The sequence below is a fragment of the Amphiura filiformis genome, chromosome 2 (genome assembly GCF_039555335.1).
Source record: "Amphiura filiformis chromosome 2, Afil_fr2py, whole genome shotgun sequence".
Lineage (NCBI taxonomy): Eukaryota > Metazoa > Echinodermata > Ophiuroidea > Amphilepidida > Amphiuridae > Amphiura > Amphiura filiformis.
The window spans coordinates 40,307,922-40,335,021 of record NC_092629.1 but is presented as its reverse complement, the minus strand read 5'-3'; the positions used below and the strand labels follow the sequence as shown (position 1 = coordinate 40,335,021).

General features: G+C 44.0%; 1 protein-coding gene across 1 annotated transcript in view; it reads right to left on the bottom strand.

The window, feature by feature from the left end:
* Positions 1 to 27,100, bottom strand: part of LOC140146214 (uncharacterized) — a 49,323-nt gene that overhangs the window by 16,320 nt on the left and 5,903 nt on the right. The window contains exon 2 of the mRNA XM_072167997.1: positions 21,262 to 21,549. Within this exon, the coding sequence (XP_072024098.1) occupies positions 21,262 to 21,549 (288 nt within the window). The remainder of the gene's footprint in view (positions 1 to 21,261; positions 21,550 to 27,100) is intronic.

The following is a 27,100-nucleotide window of genomic DNA, read 5'->3' as shown; positions in this document are numbered from 1 at the left end:
ATTGCCAGGGGGGCCAAAGGTCCCCTTTTTTGACCCAAAAAGTCCCAATTGCGAGCGTAGGGAAACATAGAAGCTTTTTATGCCTTTTGGTCAAAAAAGGTCCAAATCTGCCTTCGCCCCAGTCCAAAAGGTCCAAATTTTGAAAAAAGGTCCACTTTTTCAAAATCAGCCACCCCAAAAAATAAATCCTGGCTACAGGCCTGATACCGGGAAAGGTATTTCTTTTCCCATGGTATTTCTTTTCCCAGAGACGGTCTGAAAGAGAAATTCTACACAAAAAGTTGTTATTTAACTGTTCTAAGAATCAACAAATCCAAGGGGGCACTCAATTTTTGGTATTAGATACATGCACAAGTGTTGTGCATGTTTTTAAGCGTGAGATGGTGCAACTGGCTCCCCCTGCCCTCCCGGTCGGTGTCCCTCTTGAGTGAGCTGTAATTGTGTATTAAACTCTAACATGTGCAAGCATGCTACGAATTAATCATTGTCAATGTTATAGTAAGAAGAGCTGTCGGCTATCAGGAAGTTAAAGATGATCAACTGGGTTAATTAAATGAAGTCACATTAACAGCGGCCACAGAAGGCCCACACCTAAATGCACTTTTGCAGTTACTTTTGCCTTGAAACTTGGTCAAAGTGTTTCTAATGTGCCCTAATGTATTATATTGTCTACCTGCCCTCTCATTTGCACATTTGCATTATTAATTGCTCATTCAACCTCATTATTTCAGCTTAAAAATGATCAGAGATCCTCCTTGACAATTGTTACCAATATTATGATATTTGGCAAGTAAGATTTGACCAAACAATTATGTTAAGCATGTTTACAAGAGCCTCTGCAACCTGAGTGTTTGGATCTTGTGTGTGTCATCTTGTTTATGGCAGTGAAGATATTACCCTTCCCAGAATCCTTTGCAACATGAAACATCCCCTCATTTCATCAAATGATACCAACATTATATTACTTTTAAGTACAAGTTCCATTTGTTTTCAAGTTAGAGAATAGACTGGCTCAACATGGGTTGATAGTCAAGAAATAAACATAGATTGAAAGATCTGGATGTGCTTTAAGGTACATTTTGTCACTATCGACCCATGTTACACTAGATAGCAAATCAATACAGAAAATTAAAATGGGAGAAATGCATAATGGGAATTGTAAGATAAGGGGAATGGCTTAATGTAATGACATAAGTTTAATGTAGCATGCATTCTTTCCACTTCAATTCTCTATCTTGCCCAACCTCTCTGGTGTACCGTATTTGACCTAATGTGCTTATTAAAATGATGATGTGAAAGTCAAAATTTACACACAATTAAAATAATATACACCGCTCTTAAAAATCAAAATTTTCATAATCCTAAGCTTGAAGGTTATATGGTATTAATTTGTTTAGCCTTTTGAAGGAAATTTAGCTGTAGGCCTACTGATGTCACAGGGGCCGTCCATAATTTTTGTCATTTTCACAAGTTTATGTACAAAGCAGGGTTGTAGCTACAGTGAGCGGTGGTGGGCGGTAGAGCGCATGCCACTCAATTTTGGAGCCCACCACCCAGCTGCAATTTTAACACTGGAGACCACCACTCAGAACCAAAATTGCATAAATTTACTGTATTTGTCAAGAATTTGGTCAATTTTGATGACAAATTGTCAAAAAAGCAAGATTTTCATCAAATGGCACCAGCACTGCACTAACAATATCTTTGCTAAAAACACAACCCTGGTACAAAGCATACACTTTCCCCCTCCCCCCTTGAGTTACGTACAAATAAAATGGTGAAGGATTTGCCACATGGCTCTAGGAGGACAGTTGGTTGTGCTCCGGGCCGCGGGGCTCCAGGAGGACAGTTGATTGTGCTCTAGGAAGACAGTTGGTTGTGCTCGACCAGGAGGACAGTTGATTGTGCTCTAGGAGGACATTTGGTTGATAAAATGGTCTCATCAAGGAACTAGGTGCCTAATTTTCTTTATTTATGCAGTTAAAACCATGTTGTTGTTTTTTCCTGTCTGCAGCAAATACTTGCTAACTTGATTTTGTTTATGTTTATGTTTGTTCGTATATATGCTTGTTTGGAACCAAAACAAATTGAAAACAATATTATTCTGGCCATGCCTGTGCATTATAAAAATGTGCAATCCAGGAGACGCCTTCCACAGATTTTTGACATTTAGTTAGATTTTGTTTACAAAAATGCATTAAAAAAATTTGGAGGAAATCAGGGGGCCGGCCAAGATTGGCTGAATTTTGAGCGTTGTCATTGGTTTTACACGTAAACACAAAAATGTCTCAAATTATTCCAAAACTGTGCGTATGTTATTAAGCACTATTTTATCAGTCTAAATCCGTTGAGGTTCGCCAGTGAACCTCATTGTAAGTACTGTTTTTTGGAATGTTTTGTATGAATAACGCATGGTATGTTTATAATATATACCTAAAATTTCCCCCATTGTGTATCACGGTTCGCGTGGTCTAATGGTAATGAGTCTCGCCTGCGGTGCATAGGGTCCCGAGATCGAGTCCCGCTCACTCCCGGCTATAATTTTTTTGTTCTTCACATTTATTTTGAATCCAAAAATATTTATTTATATGTGAAAATGTATACATTCACTGAGAAATATATTTTGTGCATTTTTTTTTTTTTACGGGTCCAATAGAGCTAAAAACACAACTCAGCACGGGGCGTCCAATGTCCAGGCAGTGTTGCCGTCATATTGTCTGTTTTGTTTACGATATTGGCTGTTGCCACAGTGAATAATGTAGTCCACCATCGTCTGGAGGAAATATAACTACATTTTGAGAAATTAAGATCTTTCCAGGAAATAAAAGAAAGACGAGGTCTGATCTTGGCACAAAATGGGCTATTCCAGTTGAAATCCATACACCCTTATGGAAGACATGACCATAATCTTCCACACAGGGAGTGTGAATTTCAAATGGGGTTACCCAAATGGGTGATTCCATTTGAAATCCACACCCCTTGTGTAGGAAATCAAGGTCATGTCTTCCATAGAGAGTGAGAGTGTACATGGATTTCATGTGCAATAGCCAATCTCTGAATGTTGCTTTACTTTAATGTATTGGGGCAAAAAGCTTAAATGATTTAATGAAATGTAGCATGAATTTCCACTCCAAAAGAGTCTTCATCGAGGCAGGAAAAGGTCAGCTCTGCCAAGACTAGACTCGGTAATGACTTGTATAAATAGCCCCACAACCAGTTTAACTTTGTATATTTTCATGTGGATGTGGTAGATGCAGAGATATCATGATATGTATGTTTTATTTAAACATGAATTTGATGTTCAAGCCATGTTCAAGCCACAATGGGCCCACTATCTTGTTTTATAAATTCCATTTTTTTTTCAACTCTAATTTTTAAAGCATTTTTAAAAATTAAAACTCAGATATATTTAACAAAATATTGGACTAAATATTGGACTCAGGGATATCATGATATGCTTTGTTCAAAAATGAATTTGGGTGTTTCAGCCATATTTTATAAAGCCATAAAATAAGCCCACTCTATTTGATTTATGCTATAAATATTGTTTTTAATTTGTTTTTCTTTTTTCAAACCTGATGTTTTTTAAACCATAATATTAATATCAGTTACACATCCAACTTTAATATACCTAGACATGCTGATGGCTTGTAGATAGTCCCAAACAGGATTTAACTTCATATATTTTCATAATGGTTTATGGTCACATTATGGTGGAATGGTGGGGTATTTTTGTGAGGTAAGGTTTGTTGAACTTTGTTCAAAAACGAATTCATGTTCAAGCTCCTGGGGTTCAAGCCATAAGGCTCACAATCTTTAAGGCTCACAATCTTTGGGTGTTTTTTTTTTTTTCAAACCTAATTTAGATTTGTTCACAGATGAATATGATGTACAATACAAGAGATTTCAAAATACAAGTAATGAGTATTAATTTTAAGATTTTTTGAAAACCTGAATTATTTCAGGCATAACATTTGTTATGCTTACAAATATTCCCACTTGCACATTTTGTTTTTAAAAATATCAGCTATGCATTTTTCTATAATTCAATTCCTCTCTTCTTCTTCTTGCCTGTAAGGTACATCAAGTAGGCCTACATCATATCTATTTGAACTTAAAATTCTGGTAGAAAAGGACAAAAATACCAAGCATCTCATAGGACAATGCAGAAATCTTATGGTATGGTAAGACTAACATCAGGGTCACCTGTAATGTTCTACATAAAGCCGCTTGTCAGGTTCACCATCTATGTGAATAAATGTTCGCATATCCATATAGCCGCAGGCCAGAGAGGATATTCATCATATCTTCCACTTCCCACAATGCATTTCTTCCATTCTGATTTGCTATTCGGTGCAACATTAGAGCTCGATCACCCAATCTTGCAGTTGAGATATTTCTTGTCACTATCGTCAACCCATGTTGTACTGAATAGCAAATCATTACAGGGGAAATGCATTGTGGTAAGTGTAAGATATCTTCTTTGCATATAGCCGCTGGCTATGTGTTTTCTCTCTAGATGCGACTTTTTTACAAATTGCAGATAATTGATCAATTATGCTCCCAATATACTTGCACTCACAGATCTTTTACAATAATCCCCAGGCTACGGTAATAATAACGTTTAATGAAAAAAAAATATTTATGCTTTCATTAAAATATCTCTACGCTAAAACATGAATAAGATATGAGGAGTTCAAATGCACAAAATATGATAATTAATGGGTTAATTTTAGGGATGGGTTACAGTTTGTGTGAGGTTTAGAAAAACTTTTTTTTTAAATCATCAATAAACTACAGACAGTGGGTTTTTTTAATGGTCTATGGTAGAGTCCGAAGTTTTCCGTTTTACGGAAAACGGAAGAAAATCACGGAATCAGAGGTACAACACGGAAAATGACATTTTTGTATTATGTTACAAAAATTGTTAAAAGATAAGAGAAATAAATGTTAAAAACAATCATGAGTTGTGTATGTCAATTTTTATGATAATAAAACCGAAATAAAGGTATATTACCAAGGCATGAACCCCTATATCCCTCCAAACATTGTAATAGTCGGCCTGTTATCGTGAGAATATTCCAATCAGGGCATATTGATCGCGATATCGAACACTTTATTGTGACATTAATATTGTTGTTTATACATTTTAAGCTTTATTCATGACACAGATTTACAAATTTTACAACACGGAAAATGGATTTTAGAAAACGGTAAACTTCGGACTCTAGTCTATGGTCAAACACATACATACTCAGGACAAATACTCTGGAAATTGAGGTCAATGTTTGAGTTACGATGAATGTTGAATGGGACAATTCCATTACAAATTAGTCCCAAACAAAAATGTTTGGTAGACTCATAACCGGTGCGATCTTACCTTTCCGATGTTGATTAAGATACTTCTTGCATCGATCCCGAGATGCGGAAAAAACCAATAGTCATTTTGTCCCACATAAATGAATAAATAACAAAAAAACCCCGATCCCCCGAGTGGACTCACCCATTCGGTGACATCACATCCGATAATCATCCCTTAACCGACTTGGGCAGCCCCTACTCGCCAAACTTGTAGGGGGCGGCGGGTCGGATAATCAACATCGGAAAGGTAAGATCGCACCGGTTATGAGTCTACCAAACATTTTTGTTTGGGACTAGACTCAGTACACCGGTCGATCTTACCGCTTCGATGTTGATTAAGATACTTCTTGCATCAACATCTGAAAGATCGATCTAGCAAGTAACCGACGGATGGAGGTACAAGATTGGCCAGCATCTGATAAGGATCGGGAGAGTGGGTAGCATGGTAATCGCGAGGTCAAACTATTTCCCCCCCTCACGGCCGGGACACAGAAAGACTACGTGAACAGACAAAAACCCTGAACTGAAAGTGCAGTGGTTAAGAATAGAAACACTGGTTCTTACCATGTTGGAATTCTGATTGTCCATAAAACACCTGATACCCAACCACCATGTTATCTCCCAAGAACAGCCCTGGTGAACTTATCGCCTGGTCGTTGGTTTACGTTTTTGTAGTAAACCGTGGAAAAGGACGACGGGTTCTTTCAGGACACAGCCTGACAAATCTCTTCAATGGGGACCCCCTATGGTAGGCCCACGAAGATGAGATAGATCTGGTTGAGTGGGCCTTGGGGCGGCGTCTTTTGCCGCCCGAGTCCACCAACACCTGGACCAGCCACCGTGCCAGAGTCTGTTTAGCGGCTGGACCGTGCGGTTCTGGCGTGGGTGATAAATAAGCGGTCATGAGCCCCTCTTAAGGTTTGTGTTCGCCAAGGTAGTGCTGTAGCGCCTCACCGGGCACCACAACCTGTCTTGGCTATTGACGAACCCTGCCCAATACTGGGTAGGAAGAGGGCGAGTGTCGGAATGTACTTGCCGCTCATTTTTGCAAGGAAATCCGGCGAAGAAACAGCGTCGCTCCGTTGTTAGTAAATCACGGAGGCTGACTTGAGACTGCGTGCAACTCCGAAAGCAGCGCCGTCCGGCCAACGCCAGAAGAAAGGCCGCCTTAAGAGTGGCGTATTTAAGGGTCGCTTTTGACAGGGGCTCAAAGGGGACCCTTAATATACTCCAAGACTGTGTTGAGGTCCCATGGAGGGACCACCTTCCTTTCGGCGGGCGCCGTTGAACATACCGTCGAGAAGAAGACTTAGGGACCCATCTGAATTGATAGTCGACCCGTCTTCAAATCCCGATGAATCGAGAGAATGGCTGACTTGTAGTTGGCTATCGTTGCCTGCTGAAGTCCTGACCTGAACTTTTCTGTCAGAAAATCTGCCACTAGAGGCACAGGGGCTCTAGTGGGAGATGTATTTCTCTCATCGCACCATGCGTAGTAGGGAGCCAGACGCGGACTAGACGTACGGAGGGTAGACGCGCGTCTACCCCCGGCGATGAGAGAAGCAGCTTCTGATGAAAAGCCTCCCTCCGCCGCACGTTCCTGATAAGGGCCATGCAGCTAACTGCAGGTGCTCTAGTGGTAGACTTGGTACCTCTCCTCCGGGCATCCGGAGTAGATTTGGTAACTCGGGGGAGTACTCGCGGCTGTGCCGCTAGTAGATCCACCATCGGTCGAAACCACAGGTGTTTCGCCAGAATGGTGCTATCAGAATGACGTTGCAATCCTCCTCCCGATCTTGGTCACTACCCTTGCGAGCAGTGAGATCGGGGGGAAAGCGTAAGCAGTCATTCCTCCCCAGTCTACGGACAGAGCGTCCACGGCGAATGCCTGTGGGTCTGCGACCCTTGAGCAGTACACCGGCAGCTGATGATTTCGATGAGATGCGAACAAATCTATCGAGGGGTGGTACATCACCTCGAAGATCGTCTGGGCGACCTGCGGAGCAAGGGACCATTCTGTAGGTCCCGACACCTTTCCTCGTGACAGATCGTCCGCGAGGATGTTGGTGACTCCGCTATGTGCATCGCTCTCAACGTAATCTGCCTGGCCTTGCACCACCCTATCAGGCGAAGTGCGTGCAGGCATAACGTGGTGACCTGGTGCCCCTTGTCTGTTGAGGTAGGCCACCACGGTTGTGTTGTCTGTTTGGACAACGATATGGGGCCCCCCGGGCACCTTCTCGTAATGCTGGAGAGTTCTCTCCCCTGCCGATGGTTCGAGAAGGTTGATATGGAGCTCCGTCTCCGTGGCCGACCATAGGCCCGAGACTGAGTCCCGTGGATGTGGCCCCCAGCCCAGCTTTGACGCGTCGGTCGTCACTACGTGGCACCGCTGGTGCAGGAAACCTGACACCTTGAGTCAAATTGGGCTGATGGGTCCACCACCAGAGTTCCTCTCGCGCGATCTCCGACATCGGAACCGCGAGGGATATTGGGTGACGACTGGGCCTGTAAAAGGCTAGAAGGTGTAGTTGTATAGGCCTCATGTGAAAGCGGCATGCGGCACGAGGTCTACCATACTGGCCATAAGGCCCAAAACCTTCATCCATGCCACAGCGGGTGCCCCTCTGACTCGGCCAAGAGTCGGGCACACCTCGCCATGTTCGTCACCCTCTCGGGTGAGGCGCGCGATCCCTCCTTGAGGTTGATCTGGGCCCCTAAGAATAGTGGTGTCTGCGTCGGGACCAAATTGGATTTCTTGACGTTGATCAGAAATCCCAGGTCCCGCACCGTCACGGACTACTAACTCCACGAGACACTGTGTCTCCAGCGGGTGCGTCCGTAAATGAACCAATCGTCCAGGTAGCAACACATGTTGACTCCCCTGCGCTTCAGGTGCGCTGCCACCGCCCTGACCAGGAGTGTAAACACTCTGGGGAGGTGGACAAGCGAATGGCAGGCATCGAAACTGGTAAGTTTGACCCTGTACCTTGAAGCGTAGAAACCTCTGATCTTGAGGTGCGATCGGAACATGCAGATATGCGTCCGAGAGATCTAGCGATGCCGCCCACATACCCTTGATGGGGCAGGCTAGCACCGAAGCGAGAGTCCTCCATTCTGAACCTCTTGGGCCTGATGAACTCGTTCAACGGCTTGAGGTTCAGAATGGGCCTCCAGTCGCCGGTCTTCTTTGGAGCCAGAAAAAGCGTGCTCCAAAACCCCTTGGTGAAAGGGGGGGGTAGACCGGGACAATCGCTTGCTTCGTGAGAAGCTGAGTGACCTCTGACAGTAGTGCCCGACGCTGGGGGCCGTCTGGCGGCACTACCGTGGACCTCTGAATCGTGCAGGCGCCACGAGGGTGGCTGGTAAATTCCAGCCTGTAACCCCACTGACCACTGACAATACCCAGGCGCCGGTGAGATGGCATGCCATCTCTGGGCGTAATGCTCAGCGGCCGCCCACAGGGGAATCCTGTGGAAGTCCAAACCTGCCGGCATGGACTGTCGACCGCCGTGCCCTCAGGACCGCTCTGGTTTGCCTCCCTTCGACGACCCGCTCTTCTTAGGGGGCTTGCCAGACGATCCAGCACTACTCTTGCGCTTCCCAGTTTTCTTGGGAGGTGCTGGAGTAGCCTCGGCTCGGGTGTAGTCTGTGGTGCGCGTCCTGCTGAAGCGGAGCTGGCGCTGAAGAACGCTTAGAAGACTTCTTCTTCTTGTGCTTCTTCTTCGCCTTACTGCCCTTCCCTTGGTCAGGGCAGCCTCTGACTTCTTCAGAGTGCTCTCATTGGTGGCCTTCTTTGCCCGGTCCTCTACCGTGGCGCAAAAGGCCTGTCCAAAGAGTAGCCCCTGTCCCACCGAGTCTGACTTCTTCATTGCTTCAGCAAAGTCGGAGCCGTAAGTTGACTGGAGGGACAGACAGGCATTCTCCGGCGGCGAGATGACATCCTATGGGCTAGGCCCATAGAACTCTCGTTGAGGTTAGCTGTTAGCACCGCTAACAGATTAACCTCGCGGAAGAGTTCGACGTTGCCCGTGGTCGTTCGCTACCTTCCTACCGAGGTGCTCGGCAAGCGTGGTAGCGACGCTAGAGACTCTGATAAGCGAGCGTGCTCGCTTATCGATGAGCTTTAACTCCTCCTCCCACTGGGGAGAGCGACCCGGCGCCTTGGCCGCTAGCGGCAGGCGCTGGCAACGCTCTGGATCCATGTCAGGGACCCTGAGGTAGGTTTCAGTAGTCCTCCTGCGAAACACGCAGTGGAAGCGTGCAAGCACGCGGGCGTCGAAGCTCCAGCGAGCCTGACAGCCCCTGAAACCTACCCTTGAGGTCCGCCGGGAATGCAAGTGCAGGCGACACTTGTGTGGGCCGCTAGCTGGGCATCCTACTGAAAAGATGCCCTGGTCCTCCTGAACGGACTCCTCCTGAGAGAAAGCCAGGCCCAAACCTTGGGCCACACGGCTCATCACCTCAGCGGTGTCCATGAGGCAGACCATTGCTAGCGAGTTCCTCACGGGCAGCGGGGAAGGATACCTGAAGCTACCTGCACAGCCTCATCAGACTGTGAGTCGCTACTGGTTTCATCTTCCGACTCCTTTCCCTCGCCTTCAGACTCTGACTCACTCTCTGATGAGGAAGAGATCTGACGACGGGCATCTGAAGGTGGACAGGGAGGTGTCGCCACCGTGTGGCTAGCCAACTGAACACCAGCAGAAGAGGGAGTACTCCGCCAGACCCCGAGATGCTAGCCATAGCACCCGGGATCCCGACGCTCTCGCTGCTGTCGCCCTAGCCATAGCAGCGCGTGCGGCCTACCCTGAGCTGTATCAGGGTTAGCCACTCGCCGCCCAGCCTGGGTAACAGCTGGTGGTACTGCTTGCCCATCGCTAGGCGGCACTTGCCACGGTGCTAGACCGTGGAAGAAACCACCCTGCGGCGGATACCACGGGGTATACCCTGTCGGTAGCTGACCCTGAAAGGATCCGCCACCAGGGAAACCCCATGGAGCGGCAGTACCAGTACCGCCTCCCCCCTGTTGCCACAGAGACTGTTGTTACCAGTACGAGTACTGCGGTACCTGCGTGGTTGTAGTGTAGGTGCCCGGTAGGGCTTCCGGCTGCGTACCACTGTACCCATGCCTCACAGCGTTCCCCGCTAGAGGATCAAGCCGTGTGTATGGGTACCCCGCTATACTGGCTGTCCCTTGGCTAAAAGGAGCTTGCCTAGTATCACGGGTAGCTGAGCGTGTATACCCCCGATCAGTCACCTCGCTACCTGAATAGGTAGTATCAATCAATGGAGCCATGCTCCGCTGAATAGATAGTGATCGATCATAAGAGGGTAATCGACCCATTGACTGTAATGGATCACCCACGCTCTGCTGGCTCTCGAGGACATAAGTGGGTTGTTGATCAGCCAGGCTGTTCAAACTACCTACCCTAACCTCTTGAGCCTCGCCCAAGGTCGCTGTGTGTGGCGGACCACTCACGGCAGCTATGGGCGCGTGCATAGTGGCTACCACTGAAGTCGAGCCGTAGCTCGTCTCGGTAGCTGCCACCGTTTGCACTTGGGTCGCTGTCCCGTGAGAGACTGCGAGCCCAACCCCGGTATAGCCGCTAGCCAGTCCCGGAGGACAGCCGGCAGCCATTCCAAGGCCCAGGGCATCACTCGGCGGTCCCGCCATGGAACGCTGCCGTGTGACAACCCCAGTTGGTTCTGCTAAGACTACACCAAGCGTTAGCCCGGTATCGTCTCTGCTAAACCCATGCACGTTTTCATTCGACCCTCGCGGGGAACGAAAGGCGTGCTGCGTGCCGTGGATCAACCCAGGCAAGCCCGGGGGGACACTGGCACGCTGCGTGCTCCAGACCGGCCGAGGCAAGCCCGGAGGTCCGTTTCGCACGCTGTATGCTAAGATTCAACCCAGGCAAGCCCGGGTACCCTTGGCATACTGTCCGCCGCCGGCTACTTCGCTGGTGCTAGACCCGCCGTTCGCCAGCAATAGACGGGTGTCCACCTGCAAGAAACTCGCTAGAGATCTCACTGGTAGACTGGTACTCGCCTGTTAGGGCAAGTACCGCCCTGCTGCCTGCTACTAGCTTAGACGTTAAGTCAGTGCTTTCGCTGGCTGCTAGGCCTTCGGGCTCGCTAGCAGTCCCCGGAGGGTCCGCCTGCTTGCCCGGGACCGGAGCCCCAGAGGTTACCTTAGCGTGGCCCTTGCCTGGCCTCGCGAGGACCTACCATATCAATCTTACCTGTAGGCTTCTGTTTCTTAGTCTTCGTCTTCTGTCTGTGTCGAAGACCCAAGCGAAGCGCTACTTTCTAAATCCTCAAGTGGATGTCCGATAAGCCTATGCAAAAGGAAGCACACTTATTTGATTTAGAGCAATCCCTGTGGGTGTAGCAGAGTGGATGCGGGTCCCACTCTGCCACAAGGGAAGGGCATGATTGACAAGGCCTGGACATTGTAGTAATCGGGAGCGATAGCACTACCCCCGAACACAAGCTCAAGCCCAATAAACAGACCCACACGCACAGTGGCTGACGCTGATGTAGTGGTATGATATAAAAATATATGTACAAAGGGATGAAAACTGAAAACCTTTTGGTATAGATTTGTCAGGCTGGTCCCTTCGGAAACCCACCGAACTCTTAGCAGTAACTCGTCATCAGACGCGTACTGAAAGATATAACGATAGAGCACACCATAAACATAGCGATAATCACTCACCATACATGTATACACAGTACTGTACAAACATCTATTGTAACTTACTAGTCTGCTATAGTTGTTTTACGTGAGAACAAAAATAAAATGGCGTCCTAAGGCGGCCATTTTGAAAACGTGTGTTCCGTATCTGAACGGAAACACTCATACAAGCTAAGTTTTTGGATCGTTTTTGTCACTTTTCTAGCGAAAAATGTCGTCAAAACTATCTCCCTAGCGTACTATACTGGTTGGTTTTTACCTCAGGTGTAACAAACAAACTGTATATCTAAATCCTTTGGTTCGTAATGATACTTAGCGTTGGTAAAGAAAAATCCACACGTCTATCTCATCTAGAAACCAAGGAGGATAAGGATGATTATCGTGTGTGGCGTCACCGAATGGGTGAGTCCACTCGGGGATCGGGGTTTTTGTTATTTATTCATTTATGTGGGACAAAATGACTATTGGTTTTTTCCGCATCTCGGGATCGATGCAAGAAGTATCTTAATCAACATCGAAGCGGTAAGATCGACCGGTGTACTGAGTCAAGACATTTTTGGTTCTTATTTAGAAAGCAAAATTTAACTTTAAAATATCTCCAGGCTAAAACTGAATGTATCATACTACTGTACTGTTTGCTAATAAGTGAGCGTCTTCCAAATTAGTGACAAAAATATAGCGAATTCTGGCAGACCTTAAAGTGTAGACAGTCACCGCATTCTGATTATGTAGGCTAATTGACTCTTCACAATAATGTATATCCCTAGACATCAGGGATGGCAGGCGGCAGAGTCCAGCACTCAGAGCCCACCACTGATAAACAATTAAGCTCTAGCACCCAGCACTCAAATGTCAAAAATTGCAAAATCCACTAGAATTTGGCCATATTTCGGCAATTTTCAATAAAATTGTCAATTTCACTAAAAATTCCCTCAAATACCACCTGGCACTAAAAATTCTCTAGCTACAATGTACAACCCTGCTAGACATGCAACATACTCATCCACTGATACTCATCAGTCAGGATGGACTGAGTTAGCCAACCCCAAAGTTTGTACAGGTGCAGTACAATATAGTGAATTCTGTTCTGGCTGTCACCCCGGTTTTGACTAATTGGCTTTTCACAAAATTTATATCCCTAGACATACAACATACACATGCATCAGGACAGAGTTCGCTATCCTCAAAGTTTGTTTAAAAGGTGCAGAACAATCTCTGAACATGTTGGGTACAAAAACTCATACATTTGTGTATTAAGTTGAATTCAATATTTAGCTATAATGAATGTTGTTTGGGACTATCCCATTGAAAATAAAGACATTTTTGGTTCTTATCTTAGAATGAAAATATTTTAAAAAATATCTCCAGGCTAAAACTGAACATGGTATATGCTACTGCTTGTGAATAATAATTGTACATTTTCCAAATTGGTGACAAAAAACATCTAATTTATTGCATTCTGGCAGACGCTACTAAGCGTTCAGAAAGTCACCGCATTCTGATCGTGTAGACTAAATTGACTCTTCACAATAAATGTCCCTATATCAAACATGCAGAGTTAGCCAACCCCAAAGCTGGTCCAGGCGCAGAACAATCTTTGATCATGTTGTTGGGTACAAAAACTCGCAAATCAAATTGAGGTCAATGTTTTAGCGATGATGACCAGAGTTATAGCCAGCACGATTTTAGAGCCGGCTGTGTGTAAGGAGGAGATTAAAAGATGAATTTGTCCGTGTAGGGAGATTAAGGGATGAATTTGTCCGTGTAGGGAGATTAAGGGATGAATCCATCCGTGGTGTACTACATTGTAGCTCTTCTCCCTCCTTACACACAGCAACACCACAGACAAATTCATCTCTAACTGTTCTCTCAAGTAAAAAACACAACATTTTGGTTGTAACATGTGTATTTTCTGTGTTTTCAAAGATTTTTTGTGCAGGTCGGTGACCAATATATTTAAGCTTAGTGCCAGTCGGGAAGACTCTGTGCTGGATATCCCCCACCAGCATGGCTAGAACACTGACGATGAGTGTTGTTTGGGACAATCCAATTGGAAATAAGACATTTTGGGATTTTAGAACAAAAATATTTCAAATATCTCCAGGCTAAAACTGCTTGTGAATAACAATAATTGAGCATCTTCCAAATTGATAAAAAAATATAGCTAATTCTTGCTGACATTTCTTGAAAGTTTTCAGAAAGTCACCACCTTTTGACTAATTGGCTCTTCTAAAAAATATGCATCCCTAGATATGAAACAAACTCATCTGTCAGGACAGAGTTCACTAACCTTCAAAGTTTGTACAGGCGCAGAACAATCTTTGAACATGTTGGGTACAAAAACTCATACTCCACAACTTGAGGTCAATGTTTGAGCTATGAGGTATTGAATGGAGCTTATGGAACCATGCCATGGAAATGAGATATTTTTAGTTCTTGGCAGAGAAGATATCTTACCCTTCCCAGAATCCTTTGCAACGTGATACATCACCTCATTTCATCAAATGATTCTCCCATTACTTTGTACATGTTCCCTTTGTTTTCATGTGGAGAATAGACTGGCTAAACATTCTGTTGATCCGCATGACGTCACTTGCGATAGATCGCTTTTTCCCATTGGTTGGTTTTGCCGAGATTTGGCTGTTCCATCTCACCCCCTCGGACACGAAGGGAACACTTGTACTCAATGGGGGAAATCATAAAACATGCAATGAAATAAATTTAATACTTCTTGATGAAACAATACCAAAAGTTGGATTTCTTTTAGGGAAATCAACTTTAAATAATTATCAAAGACAAGATAAATTTTCTGTGCTGCTGAGACAATTGACTTGAACTGAACATGCTGAAAGGCCCTGTACAAACCAATAGGGATTCCGCGAGGATGTTCCCTTTGACAGACGTGAGAAGTGGGTAAGTGCACTGGATGGAACAACCCCGACTGAGAGAGTGGGTTGATAGGACTTCAAGAAATAACATATTTTGCAAGATCTGGATGTGCTCTGTTGGTTGAGGTACATTCCGTCACTATCGACCCATGTTGCACTATAATTTGGTTCACCTCAAGTTTGGTAGTGACGTATGTGCGTATTACGCTCACCGCAGTATCAAATCGCACACGTAAAGTTAAACACGCTGAGTGTACACGCATGCGTACAGGGCCGGTTTGTCGGCACGTTTACGGCGCATCCACAAAAAAGCATTAACGTCACTACTGAACTTGAGGTAATCCAAATTATAGATAGCGTATATAATAATTTTTTTTTTGAAATGGGAGAAATGCATTATGGGAAGATATCATCGCTGGGGTCTTGGTATATGACTTGTTAAAATATCTCCAGGCTACAAATGAACACACAGTATCATGCTACTGCTTGTTAAGATTCACAATTTTCTTTAAATAACCAAGCCGGTGAGAAAAAAATAATAACGAAATCTGGTTGATGTTACTTTAAAGCTTTCAGAAAGTCACCGCTTTCTGAGCATACATGTACACACTTAATTGGCTCTGCCCAAGCCCCGTAAGTGAAAAAATAATGAAATCTGGTTGATGTTACTTTAAAGCTTTCAGAAAGTCACCGCTTTCTGATCATACACACTTAATTGGCTCTGCCCAAGCCCCATAAGTGAATTTGAGCGCACATGATCTGAATACATTCATGACTACGTACATGTATGAATGTGGTAATGAACACTCAGGCTGCAGATTACTGTAGAATCCAAATTTAAGCTTGCTGGGGCTTGTAAAATTTATTATCTATTAAAGAAACCACATGAAATTTCTAGTAAATCCATACTTGTACATTATTTTTCAATCAGTTTTTGTTTTTAAAAACATGAAAGTAAAATCATAATTAGCAACCTTGATTTCATATAAATTCAGACAAAAATATAGCAACAATCCCACAATTCTAAATGTATTTCTTTATGTGACAGAGCAAATGCTAATATCAAACTTGAATTTGCTTCAGAAATTAATGATGAACAGACTGGAGTATGTTTCTGTCCAGTTATAAAGCTTTTCTTGCACAGGAAAGAATTCACATACATGTGACATGATCTGGTCCATGGGGGCCAAAGGCAGCAAATTTGAAATTGAGATAAAGGCAAAAATATGGGGTCAAAATTTAACAATAAAATACATAGAAGAAAATAGGTACCACAAAACTTCATAACCAAGTGTGCTAGACCTTTGGTGTTACTAGCTTAATGTTTGTAATGTAAGGTAATAATTATAGTAACTCAATTTTCAAAAATGCCTCCTTTGGCCCCCATAGACCAGATTATGTCGCATGGGGCTTCAACTTAGTCAATTTCCTTGTTTTATGCCAAATTTTTAATTTGAACAATTTCAATGACTATAAAATACTTCATTTTCAAGCAATTTTCTTACACAATTGTAATATTTTACACTTTGCTGGACCACTGAATGGACCATAAACAAGAAAAAGAAATGCAGGTTAAATGCCATTTGAAATGAGAGAGCACTTTGGTTGATAAGTACTTACAGCTATCGAGTTTCTTGTTTATACATTAGACAGATTGTGCATATCATCTTCAGGAGATGTGAGACATGAAAAAGGACATCATCATCGATTAAAGCTCCCTTTGTTTTACAAGGAATCAGCAGCCATTTGGCTATTCCAGTTGATATCCACACTCCCCCTGTGGAAGATTTTGGAAATACCTTCCACACTCCATAGGATGGAGTATGTTTTTCAAATGAAATTGGTCAGAGTTAATCATTTTGAAGCCCATACTCCCCCTGTATTATATGGCTTTACCTACAATGTATCTTCCTAGAGTGAGTAATTTTAAATGGAAGTTACCCAATTGTCTAATCTATTCAAAATTGATACTCCCTCTGTGGCAGACTTTAGCTAAATCTTCCACAGGGGTAGTGTGAATTTTAAATGGAATAGCTCATTTGAATAATAATTTCATCAAGCCTGGAAAATGTGTTTATTTTCCGCGAAGATAAGCCAAATTTCACACAAAGACAGCAACATTTCGCATGTATTTCTTTACTGGGAAACAAAATTTCTTCCCAAATTCCAAAATTTCCCTCCAAATCTAAAAATTCCCTCCGAATCAGATTAGTGGATTCCTCATTTTCCCAGGCCTGACTTTCATGTTCAGAGAAGACAAGTTTTCTCAATACTATACCTGCGAAGTTGTAATTGTATGCATTTTGTATACAGTCAGCGGTTTTGTGTGCGATACTGCGATGTCACTTGCACATCTTTCGTCTCCAGGGATGATTTGCATGTAACCTCTCAATTTAGCTAAATTATTCCATTTGAAATCCACACTCCCACTGTGGAAGAAGCTTAAGTCTTCCACAGAGGGGGTAAGGGTTTCAAATAGAATAGACAACTATGTAACTTACATTTGAAGTACTCACTCCAGTTGAGGAAAATTTCTATAGGAAAACTAAATCTATAAACAGGCGGAGTATGGATTTCGAGTTTCGAAATAATTATCCCTAGCTAAGTCATTTAAAAACATACCCCCTCTGCGGAAGACTTTTCTTAAATCTTCCACAGGGGTATGACAGATTTCAAATGGCACAGCCCATTGTATGCATAGAGTTCATTTAGCATCTCCCAACAGTGTTAGATCTGATGAATTGAAAAATCTGTATTCAATGCAGAACTCATCAGTGAAAGTCTTTTGGCACAGGAAATGCCAACCCTACTCACACACCACAGTGTCTCCAGGACAGACTCCTTGCTCTGCATATAAAACAGTTTCACTGCACCTTTCTCTTGCGGGAAAAAATAATTTCTTTTGGAGTATCGTATTCTGTCACACTGTTCATTCAGTTGGGCTTTTAAAGATGCACACACAACCTACACAGTAATTGCAAAGATTTAGTAAAGGGGTGGAAAATGTTTAACTGGAAAACTTTCAAGAAAAAATACAAACTGTATCTTATCTCATCTTAGGAGTAATTCTTTGAGCAGGTGGACAATGCTGGCCTTGTTGGTCGTTCAACAATTCCCTCCATTATCGTTACATCTGTCTTTAAGTATTTTGTCTCTTTCTTTCTGGTGGGTTTATTATGGAAAGAAAGCTAAATTGAAGTGAATTGAATTAAACTGCAAAGCATTAAATGTTCATTTGCATGAAATTTTTTGAATTTTGCATGTGACATGGATTCCTTAAATTTTCATGCTCGCAAATACTTCTCTTCCTATAGACCACTTAATGTCATTGTTTATCAACAAAGACGAGGGACTGGTCTATCGATATGCTTGAATGAACCGCTACACTGTTCAATGGCTTTCTTGTACTATATGAAATGTGGTGGTCGATTTAAAATGCACATGCCCTGAGCAAACTACGATGCATACGCACACTGCAGGGCAAAGAACAATGGAAATTGCCATAATCCGTGCACCAGGCAATGTCATCATATGTCAAATGGTCTATCAGTTTCACAAAAAATTACATGTCACAAACATGATGATTCTTCTCAAATCCAAAATATATTGTGGCGCAAAAATATTTTGCTTTTTCAAAAAAGTATTTTCTGTGAATAAAATAAAATAAGCTAATTGGCTAAAAATGCAGTTATGCACTGGAATTAAAAGTGCAAAAAGTTCTGAATTCTGGTTTAAAATCTCTAATATCTTTTTTACCGGAGACACACACATACATATCCATACAAAAAGCAAACACTGACACACGCTCCAATAACTGACAACCACCCTACGTTATTTTAATAATAATAATGGAATTGTCAACAGTAAACCCAAATTGTGTCAAAATAAGTGAACCTGAAGGAACAAAGTCATTGAAAACAGGTTAACTTCAAATAGGATAATCACACTTTGTGTTCACACGAGCATGAGAAGTGCAAGGTTTCAATCACTCTCTGTTTCAAAACTTTCAATCACTCTATGTTTCAATCACTCAAGGTTTCAATCGCTCAAGGTTTCAATCGCTCAAGGTTTCAATCACTCAAGGGTTCAATCACTCAAGGTTTTAATCACTCAATGTTTCAATCACTCAAGGTTTCAATCACTCAAGGTTTCAATCACTCAAGGGTTCAATCACTCAAGGTTTTAATCACCCAATGTTTCAATCATTCAAGGTTTCAATCACTCAAGGTTTCAATCACTCAAGTTTTCAATCACTCAAGGGTTCAATCACACAAGGTTTCAAAAGTTAAAAGATGTGTCTACAAAACTGTTCAAGCCACTCCACCTAAAATCAAAAGTATGTTTGATACTTTTGAACATGAGAAAAAATTTTTACTCTACTGGACTGCCCAGACAAGTTGAAAATAGCATACAGAAATGTTATTTTTGATCCAACATAAATTATCCTCTTCTTTTTTGATAACACATCATTTTGTTTCTTGTCATGGGAGGAGAGCGAGTCCTTTGCTATCTCTCTCAATCCTGGATCCACTGGTGTACGGTACCAAAGCTGTAATGGTGATCCTGTGTGCTGCACTGAAACCTTAAGATTTGCAACCTGCATCATGCATGTGTGAACGTGGTTATAAAGTCATGGATGAGCAGGTTAATTTCTGGATTTTATGGTTTGTGAATATTATTGCTGGTACAATGTATACTGACTCTGGTTCAAGAATATAAAAAAGATATGTTTATGGCCCAATGAATTGTATTCCCTTATGAGACCAGATCCTACCAGGAATATATTTTGAAAAGCTAAAAAAATACCATGCAAAAAGTGATCATTCATACTGTGTTTGAAAACAAAAATAAAATGTTCACTACACTCAAATGAACATTTGGTTGCTTAGTTAAAGGCCCATCAGTGATTAGCTCATCTGGAGGATCGTAAAAATTATTAAAATTCAGATTTTGACACCTTTGTTAGTGTCATAGATGTGGTAACCAGGGGTAGCGCTAGAACTAAACACCCCAGTGTCCGCATGGACCCCCGAACTCGCAGAAAATTAAAAAGTAGGGGGTCCTGAGTAGAGTTTGGTGAGTCCGAGTTACACAAATGCAGCATAAATAGTATGTCTGCATTTGTGTGCAATTGATAGATTTCCAAATCTGATCTTTTCACCGTACTCCTCTGTTTGCTACAATGTAGCTTCCCAAGTGGACTACTTACTTTCGATGTCAGTTAACTTGCTTAACACAGTTGTCTATGGATGACATTGTCGGATTTCTGGCCTACTAAAATTGGCCATGATATAATGTATCTTTAAATGAATCTGGCTTGTGATTGGTTGCTCCTGGTTCCAGTCTGCTTATTTCAAGGCTTGCACAGCTTCATCCTCCCCCCACTATTTAAAAAAAAAGTTGAGATTTCATACCACTGGAAACCTCTGGCTACATAATGTTTATGTACCAAAAATTTCTTAATTTGTTTAGCAAAAAATATCGTCAAATTTGAATTTCGTTCTGGTATATCAGAACAAAATTACACACGGTGGCCTATGGAGCAGTGTAACACACATAATCATGCATAACTCGCAAATGCTAAATCGGAATCAACTGAAATTTTGGGAATAAACTTTTTTCGTGAATATCTACTGAAAAATGTCATAAAAAGAGGATGCTAGGATCACAAAATCCTCCTTTAAGTATAGAAAATAACTACATGCTTTTGCATGGGGCTTCAAAGTTCTTGAGGTCTATGGATCAATTTGAAATGTGGGGAAAATACAGTGAATGACAAAGACCTTGGAGCCAGCTCCGATCAGAGTAACGTACCGTATTTCGTCAAATAGTCGCCCCCCCCTCAAATAAACGCCCCCACCACTTTTTCAACCAAGATGTTTCAAAAATGCCGATATTTCCATGCTATCTTGTGTAGTAAGCTTACCAAGTTGCGCACATGGTCGATAATAGCGTCAATAATTGGCGAAAATCTGGATCAGAAACCCGGAAGTGAGCCAGAAGTCAGTGTTTCTAGTTCATAGTTCGTCATTTTAGCGTGTTTTTAGTTTACCTAATGATTTTAACGGGAATTATCATTCTAAAATTGACCTTGAATATACGCCCCCCTTGGGAAAATGTAACGCCCCGGGGGGCGTTTATTTGACGAAATACGGTAAGCATGTTAGAAATACTCAATTTTGGAGACCTACATTTTGGTTAATAGGAGAAAATCATGAGAGACCAAAATTTAAGGCGGTACAGGGAAAAACAACAGCATGAATAAGGTAGGGGAATAAGGAGGATGGAGTAAACAATCTTTTTACTTACCTGGAAGAAAAGTCAGTTCCTCTGACTGCCAATCCTGTCCGCCTCCCTCTGGTACGCAAGTCACTTGCACTATGTACATCACTGTTACATCAACAATGTTATGTGAACCATTGCTAGGTAAATTAGTTTGTATTAACAATGCCCCTGCGGTCGTTCCTTGTGCGTCCTGACCTTTTGGCCTACCGGATATCTCGCACTCGGCCTGGGCAAGTTCTGGAGGCGTATGCCATGTGACTTGCGTTATTGTGTCGGAGACCTTGTGTGCACAGACGATTACGTCATACAAGTCTGGAAAATAGAAGGAAAAAGAGATACATCATTTTCAGTACTTTGATGTTGGTCTTTTGTGGGGTACAGTGGGGTGTGGCGGTACAGGCTTACCTTGCAATCGGAGGATTGCATGTTCGAGCCTCGGCGGTGCCATTGTGTTGTGCACTTGGGCAAGGTGATTTATCTCACGTGCCTCTCTTTCACCAGGGGTAAAATGGGGAGCTGTTATATGAATATTGTACACTGAGCACCGCCCAAAGGTATGAGCATGCCTTAGGGCATCGTATGGCAGCTGACATACTCTAACCACAGCAGAATAAATGTAAAGCGCTTTTTTACATGTGAAAATTTTTTTAATATTAATTTCAGCACCGGCATAAAATATATACTATGTATGCAATCTCAATCTTTTTAAATACAGGGTTCACTACCCTAAGATATATTGGTTTAATCCAAAAACTATTTGAATCGATTCTCTTGCTTTTCAGTTCAATGGTACACAGACTGATTAGTTAAAAAAGCAATTTAATAAAAAAACGTTCAGTTATTTTTTTTAATAGCTTAATACGATGTTCAAGTCTGAAAAATATGTCTGGACCGGGAGCTAAAGATGACTCCTGGTCCTATACAATGTAGTTTGCAGTGTAAAACAGTAAAATATTTTACACACCAAGAGCCTATGTTTGTCTTGAAACCATGGAGTGTTCAACCAGCACTGTCATCTTCCACACCAACTCAACTCTGCTGAGACCACTGAAACCCGCTTTTTACTGCAAATTTCGTTCAGAAAAGCTCTCTGTATTATTTGGAGTGGCAAATTTCAGTGACTGTCCAAAAATATGCAAATCTTGCTCAAAAGATACAGTTATAATAATAATAATAGCGACTAGGCACATATCCACTCAATTAAGAGCACTCAAGGCACTAATTAACAGAAAACAAAAACTGAACAATAGACAAAGAAAACTGGAAGTAAAATATTTATAACTTAAGATAGGGCTGCTAAGAATACATGATTTTGGAGGCAAAAATTTTTTTGGAGAGTCCCTGGACCTAACATCAAGTGCTACCAACATTTAAAAAAGTTTGAAATTTTTTTTTTTTAATTTAATAAAAAAAATTAAAAATTGCATCATTTTTTTTAAATACATTTCGCAGATTTGGAGAGTCCCTTGACCTAGAGTGAGTACTGCAATCATTTGTGGTTGATTTAAAAAAATTGAATTTAAAGTTACCAAAAATTGCAAGTTTGTATCAAAATGGGACCGATTTGTAACTTGTGTTCACTGCATAATCTATTGAAGATATAAAAATGCATTGGTTTTGTACACCTAAATAGATTTTGAAGTGAACACAAGTTACAAATCGGTCCCATTTGGATACAAATTTGTAATTTTTTTGTAACTTTTTTGTAAATTTTTTAGAATCAATCACAAATGATTGCAGTACTCGCTCTAGGTCAAGGGAAATATTTTTTTTAAACGCAATTTTTAATTTTTTAATTTTTAATTTTTTTCAATTTTTTTTTAATGATGTAGCACTTGATGTTAGGTCCACTCCAGCGACTCTCCAAATCCGCAAAAAAAAAAATTAAAAATCGCAATAGATTTTTTCTAAAATGTCAACAAAAAAATGCATTTGGGGCCAAAATACGTAAATTGCGCCGCAAATTAGTCCAAAACAGAAATGTTTTGTAGACTCATAACCGGAGCGATCTTACCTTTCCGATGTTGATTAAGATACTTCTTGCATCGATCCCGAGATGCGGAAAAACCAATAGTCATTTTGTCCCACATAAATGAATAAATAACAAAAAAAACCAGATCCCCCGGTGGACTCACCCAAAAGGTGACGTCACACCATCTGATCGCCCCTTATCCGACTTGGGATCCCCTACTCGGACCAAACTTGTAGGGGGTGGCCGGGGTCCGGGAATAATCAACATCGGAAAGGTAAGATCGCTCCGGTTATGAGTCTACAAAACATTTCTGTTTTGGACTAGACTCAGTACACCGGATGATCTTACCGCTTCCGATGTTGATTAAGATACTTCTTGCATCAACATCTGAAAGATCGATCTAGCAAGTAACCGACGGATGGAGGTACAAGATTGGTCAGCATCTGATCAGGGATCGGAGCGGTAACGATGGTTTTCGCGAGGTCAGAAAATATTTTCCCCAACGGTCGGGAAAACAAAAAGACCACGCGATCACAGACATAAACCTCCTTACTTAATAAGTTCGGTGGTTAAGAATAGAGACACTGGTTCTTACCATGCTGAGTATTCTGTATAGTCTGAAAACCTGGTACCCGTACACCACCGTATTATGATCGCCCGAACAATGTCCCGGTAAACCTCCCGCCCCATCTCTGATTACTAACGTAAACGGAAGTATCGTAGAGAAGGGCGAAGGTGGCTTCGGGACACCGCCTGCTAGATCTCCTCAAGGGACAACCGAACGGTATACCCAAGATGATGAGATAGCTTGTGTCGAGTGGGTCGTGGGACGCGAAACCTTCGCGATCGCCCGGACTCCACCAACACCTGGACCAGCCATTGCGACAGCGGCTGGACCGGAAGGCTCTGTAAGGGTGATGAATGCGGTCGTGAGTCCTCGCAAGGCTTGTGTTGGAAGAAATAGTGCTGCAGCGCCTTATCGGACACCCCAGCCTATCTTTGGCTTCAGCCGAACCTTGCCCAACCCTGGGGATTGGAGAGGGACGAATGTCGGTATGCACGCGCCGTTCAGTAACCACGAGAACAGAGCGCCGAAACAATGTCGCTCCAGTGTTTGTGAACACGAAGCTAACCTCAAGACCGTGTGCAACTCAGCACCGCCGTCACGAAGCCAACGCCAAACCGGAAAGCCATATTGAGAGTGACGAATTTGATCGTCGCTTTTGACGGAAGCTCAAAAGGGTGACCCTTAAAGTAATCTAAGACTGTGTTGGGATCCCTTAGGAGGATCACTTTCCTTTTTGGCGGACACTCGTTGAACATACCGTCGAGGCGAGACTAATAAGGTAACCATCGGCTATGATAGTCTAATTCGCCTCGAAACCTCGGTGAATGGAGAGGATAGCTGACTTATAGCTGGCCCCAGTGGCCCGCTGAAGTCTTGCTTGGAACTTTTCTGTCAGAAACTCCGGAACTAGCAGCACAGAGGCTCTAGCGGGAGAGCTATTTGTCTCATTGCACCAAGCGTAGTATGGAGCCAGACTCTGGCTATACGCACGAGGGGTATACTTCCGCCTAGCCCCGGCGATGAGAAAAACAGCTTCTGATGAAAAGTATCCCTCGCGCTGCGCGTTCCTGGTAAGGGCCATGCAGCTAACTGCAGGTGCTCTAGTGATAGACTGGTACCTCCGCTCCGGGCATCCGGAGTAGATCTGGTACTGGGAGTGCCAGCGGCCTTGCCGCTAGCAGAATGACAATGCAGTCTTCCCACCCGATCTTGGCCACCACCCTCATGAGTAGTGAGATCGGAGGGAATGCATAAGCTGTCATCCCTCCCCAGTCTATGGACAGAGCGTCCACGGTGAATGCTTGGGGGTCCGCGACCCTTGAGCAGTACACCGGCTGTTCTGTTGGTCCCGACACCCTTCCTCGTGACAGATTGTGCGTGAGGATGCTGGTGACGCCCGCGATGTGTATCGCTCTCATCGTAATCTGCCTGAACTTGCACCACCCTATCAGGTGTCGTGCATGCAGGCACAATTGTGGTGGCACGGAGTCCCCTTGTTTGTTGGGGTAGGCTACCACGGTTGTATTGTCCGTCAGGACAACGGTATGTGATTCCACGATCACCTCCTCGTAAGCGAGGGAGGTTGATGTGAAACTCTGTCTCTATGGCCCCAATAGGCCCGAGACGGGAGGCTCCGTGGATGGGGACCCCCCAGCCCCGTTTTGACGCTATGGTCGTCACTACGTGACATACCGGGGTGCAGGAAAACCTGACACCCTGGGTCAAATTGGGCTGATGGGTCCACCACCAGAGTTCTCTCGCGATCTCCGACAACGGAACCGCGAGGGATATTGGTGACGACTGGGCCTGCAAGCAGGCTAGAAGGTGTAGTTGGGTAAGCCTAACGTAGAAACGGCAGTACGGTGCGAGGGCGACCACACTGGCCATTAGGCCTACCACCTTCATCCATGCCACAGCGGTATTGCCCGAGACTCGCCAAGAGTCGGGCACACCGCACCATGTTCGTCACCCGCTCGGGTGAGGGCACCGCGATCCCCTCCGTGAGGGTGATCTGGGCCCCTACAAATAGTGGTGTCTGCATCGGGACCATGCTGGACTTTTTTTGAGCTGATCAAGAAATCCAGGGTCCCGCAACCTACGGACTATCAACCCCATGAGACCTGTAGTTTCCAGTGGAGTGCGTCCGTATATGAGCCAAACGTCCAGGTAGCAACTGATGTTGACAGCCCTGTGCTTCAGGTACGCTGCCACCGCTCTGACCAAGAGTGTAAACACCCTGGGAGAGATGGACAGGCCGGATGGCCGGTATCAAACTGGTAATTTTGATCCTGTACCTAGAAGCACAGATACCTCCGATCTTGAGAGGCGATTGGCATATGCAGATAGGCGTCCGAGAGATCTAGTGATGCTGTTCCCATACCCCTGATGGGGCAGGCTAGCACCGAGGCGAGAGTCCCCACCCTGAACCTCTTGGGCCTGAAGAACTTGTTCAACAGCCTGCGGTTCCGGATGGGGCTCCCGTCGCCCGGTCTTCCTTGGAGCCAATGGCTCCAAGATCACCCGCAGAACGGGGGTAGACCGGGACAATGGCCCTTCTTCGTGACAAGCTGTGTGATCCCTGTCAGTAGTGCCCGACACTGGGGGCCGTCTGACGGCACTACTGTGGACCTCTGAAATGTGCAGACGAATGTGGGGAGACTGGGTTGCCAGTCTGTAACCCCCACTCACCACTGACCATACCCAGGCGCCCAAAGAGATGGTTTCCCACCTCTGGGCGAAAGCCATAAGCGGTCGTCCACTGGGAGATCCCCTGTGGAAAACCGCCGAGCCCCCAGGAATGCTCCGCCTAGCTTCCCTTGGAAGAGCGCTGCTCTTCTTCGGGGCTTGCCAGCTGTTCCTGTGCTACCCTTGCGCCTCCCAGAAATGGGTGCTGCAGAGGTAGTGGGCTCGGGTACTGTTGGTGGTGCACGGCCTGCTGAAGTCGGAGCTCCTACCCATGGTAAGGGCAGTTTCCGACTTCTTCAGAGTGCTCCGTTGGTAGCTTCTTTGCACGGTCCTCCACCGTAGCGCAGAAGCATCCAAAGAGAAAAAAGGACCCTGCCTTTCCATCGCTGAGCGATTGGAGTGGCAGGCCCCACCCCCGGCACTGAGTGGACACCCTATGGGCTAGGCCCATGGAGCTCTCGTTGAGGCTAGCTGTTAGCACCGCTAATAGGCTCACCTCGCGGAAGAGCTCAGATGTTGTCTGAGCGTGACACGCTTGACGACATCTGGGTCCCTCTCGGATCCCCTCAGGTAGGTCCCGGGGTCCTCCCGCGTTACACGCAGAGGAAGCGTGCACGCACGCGGCTTTTTTTTTTTTT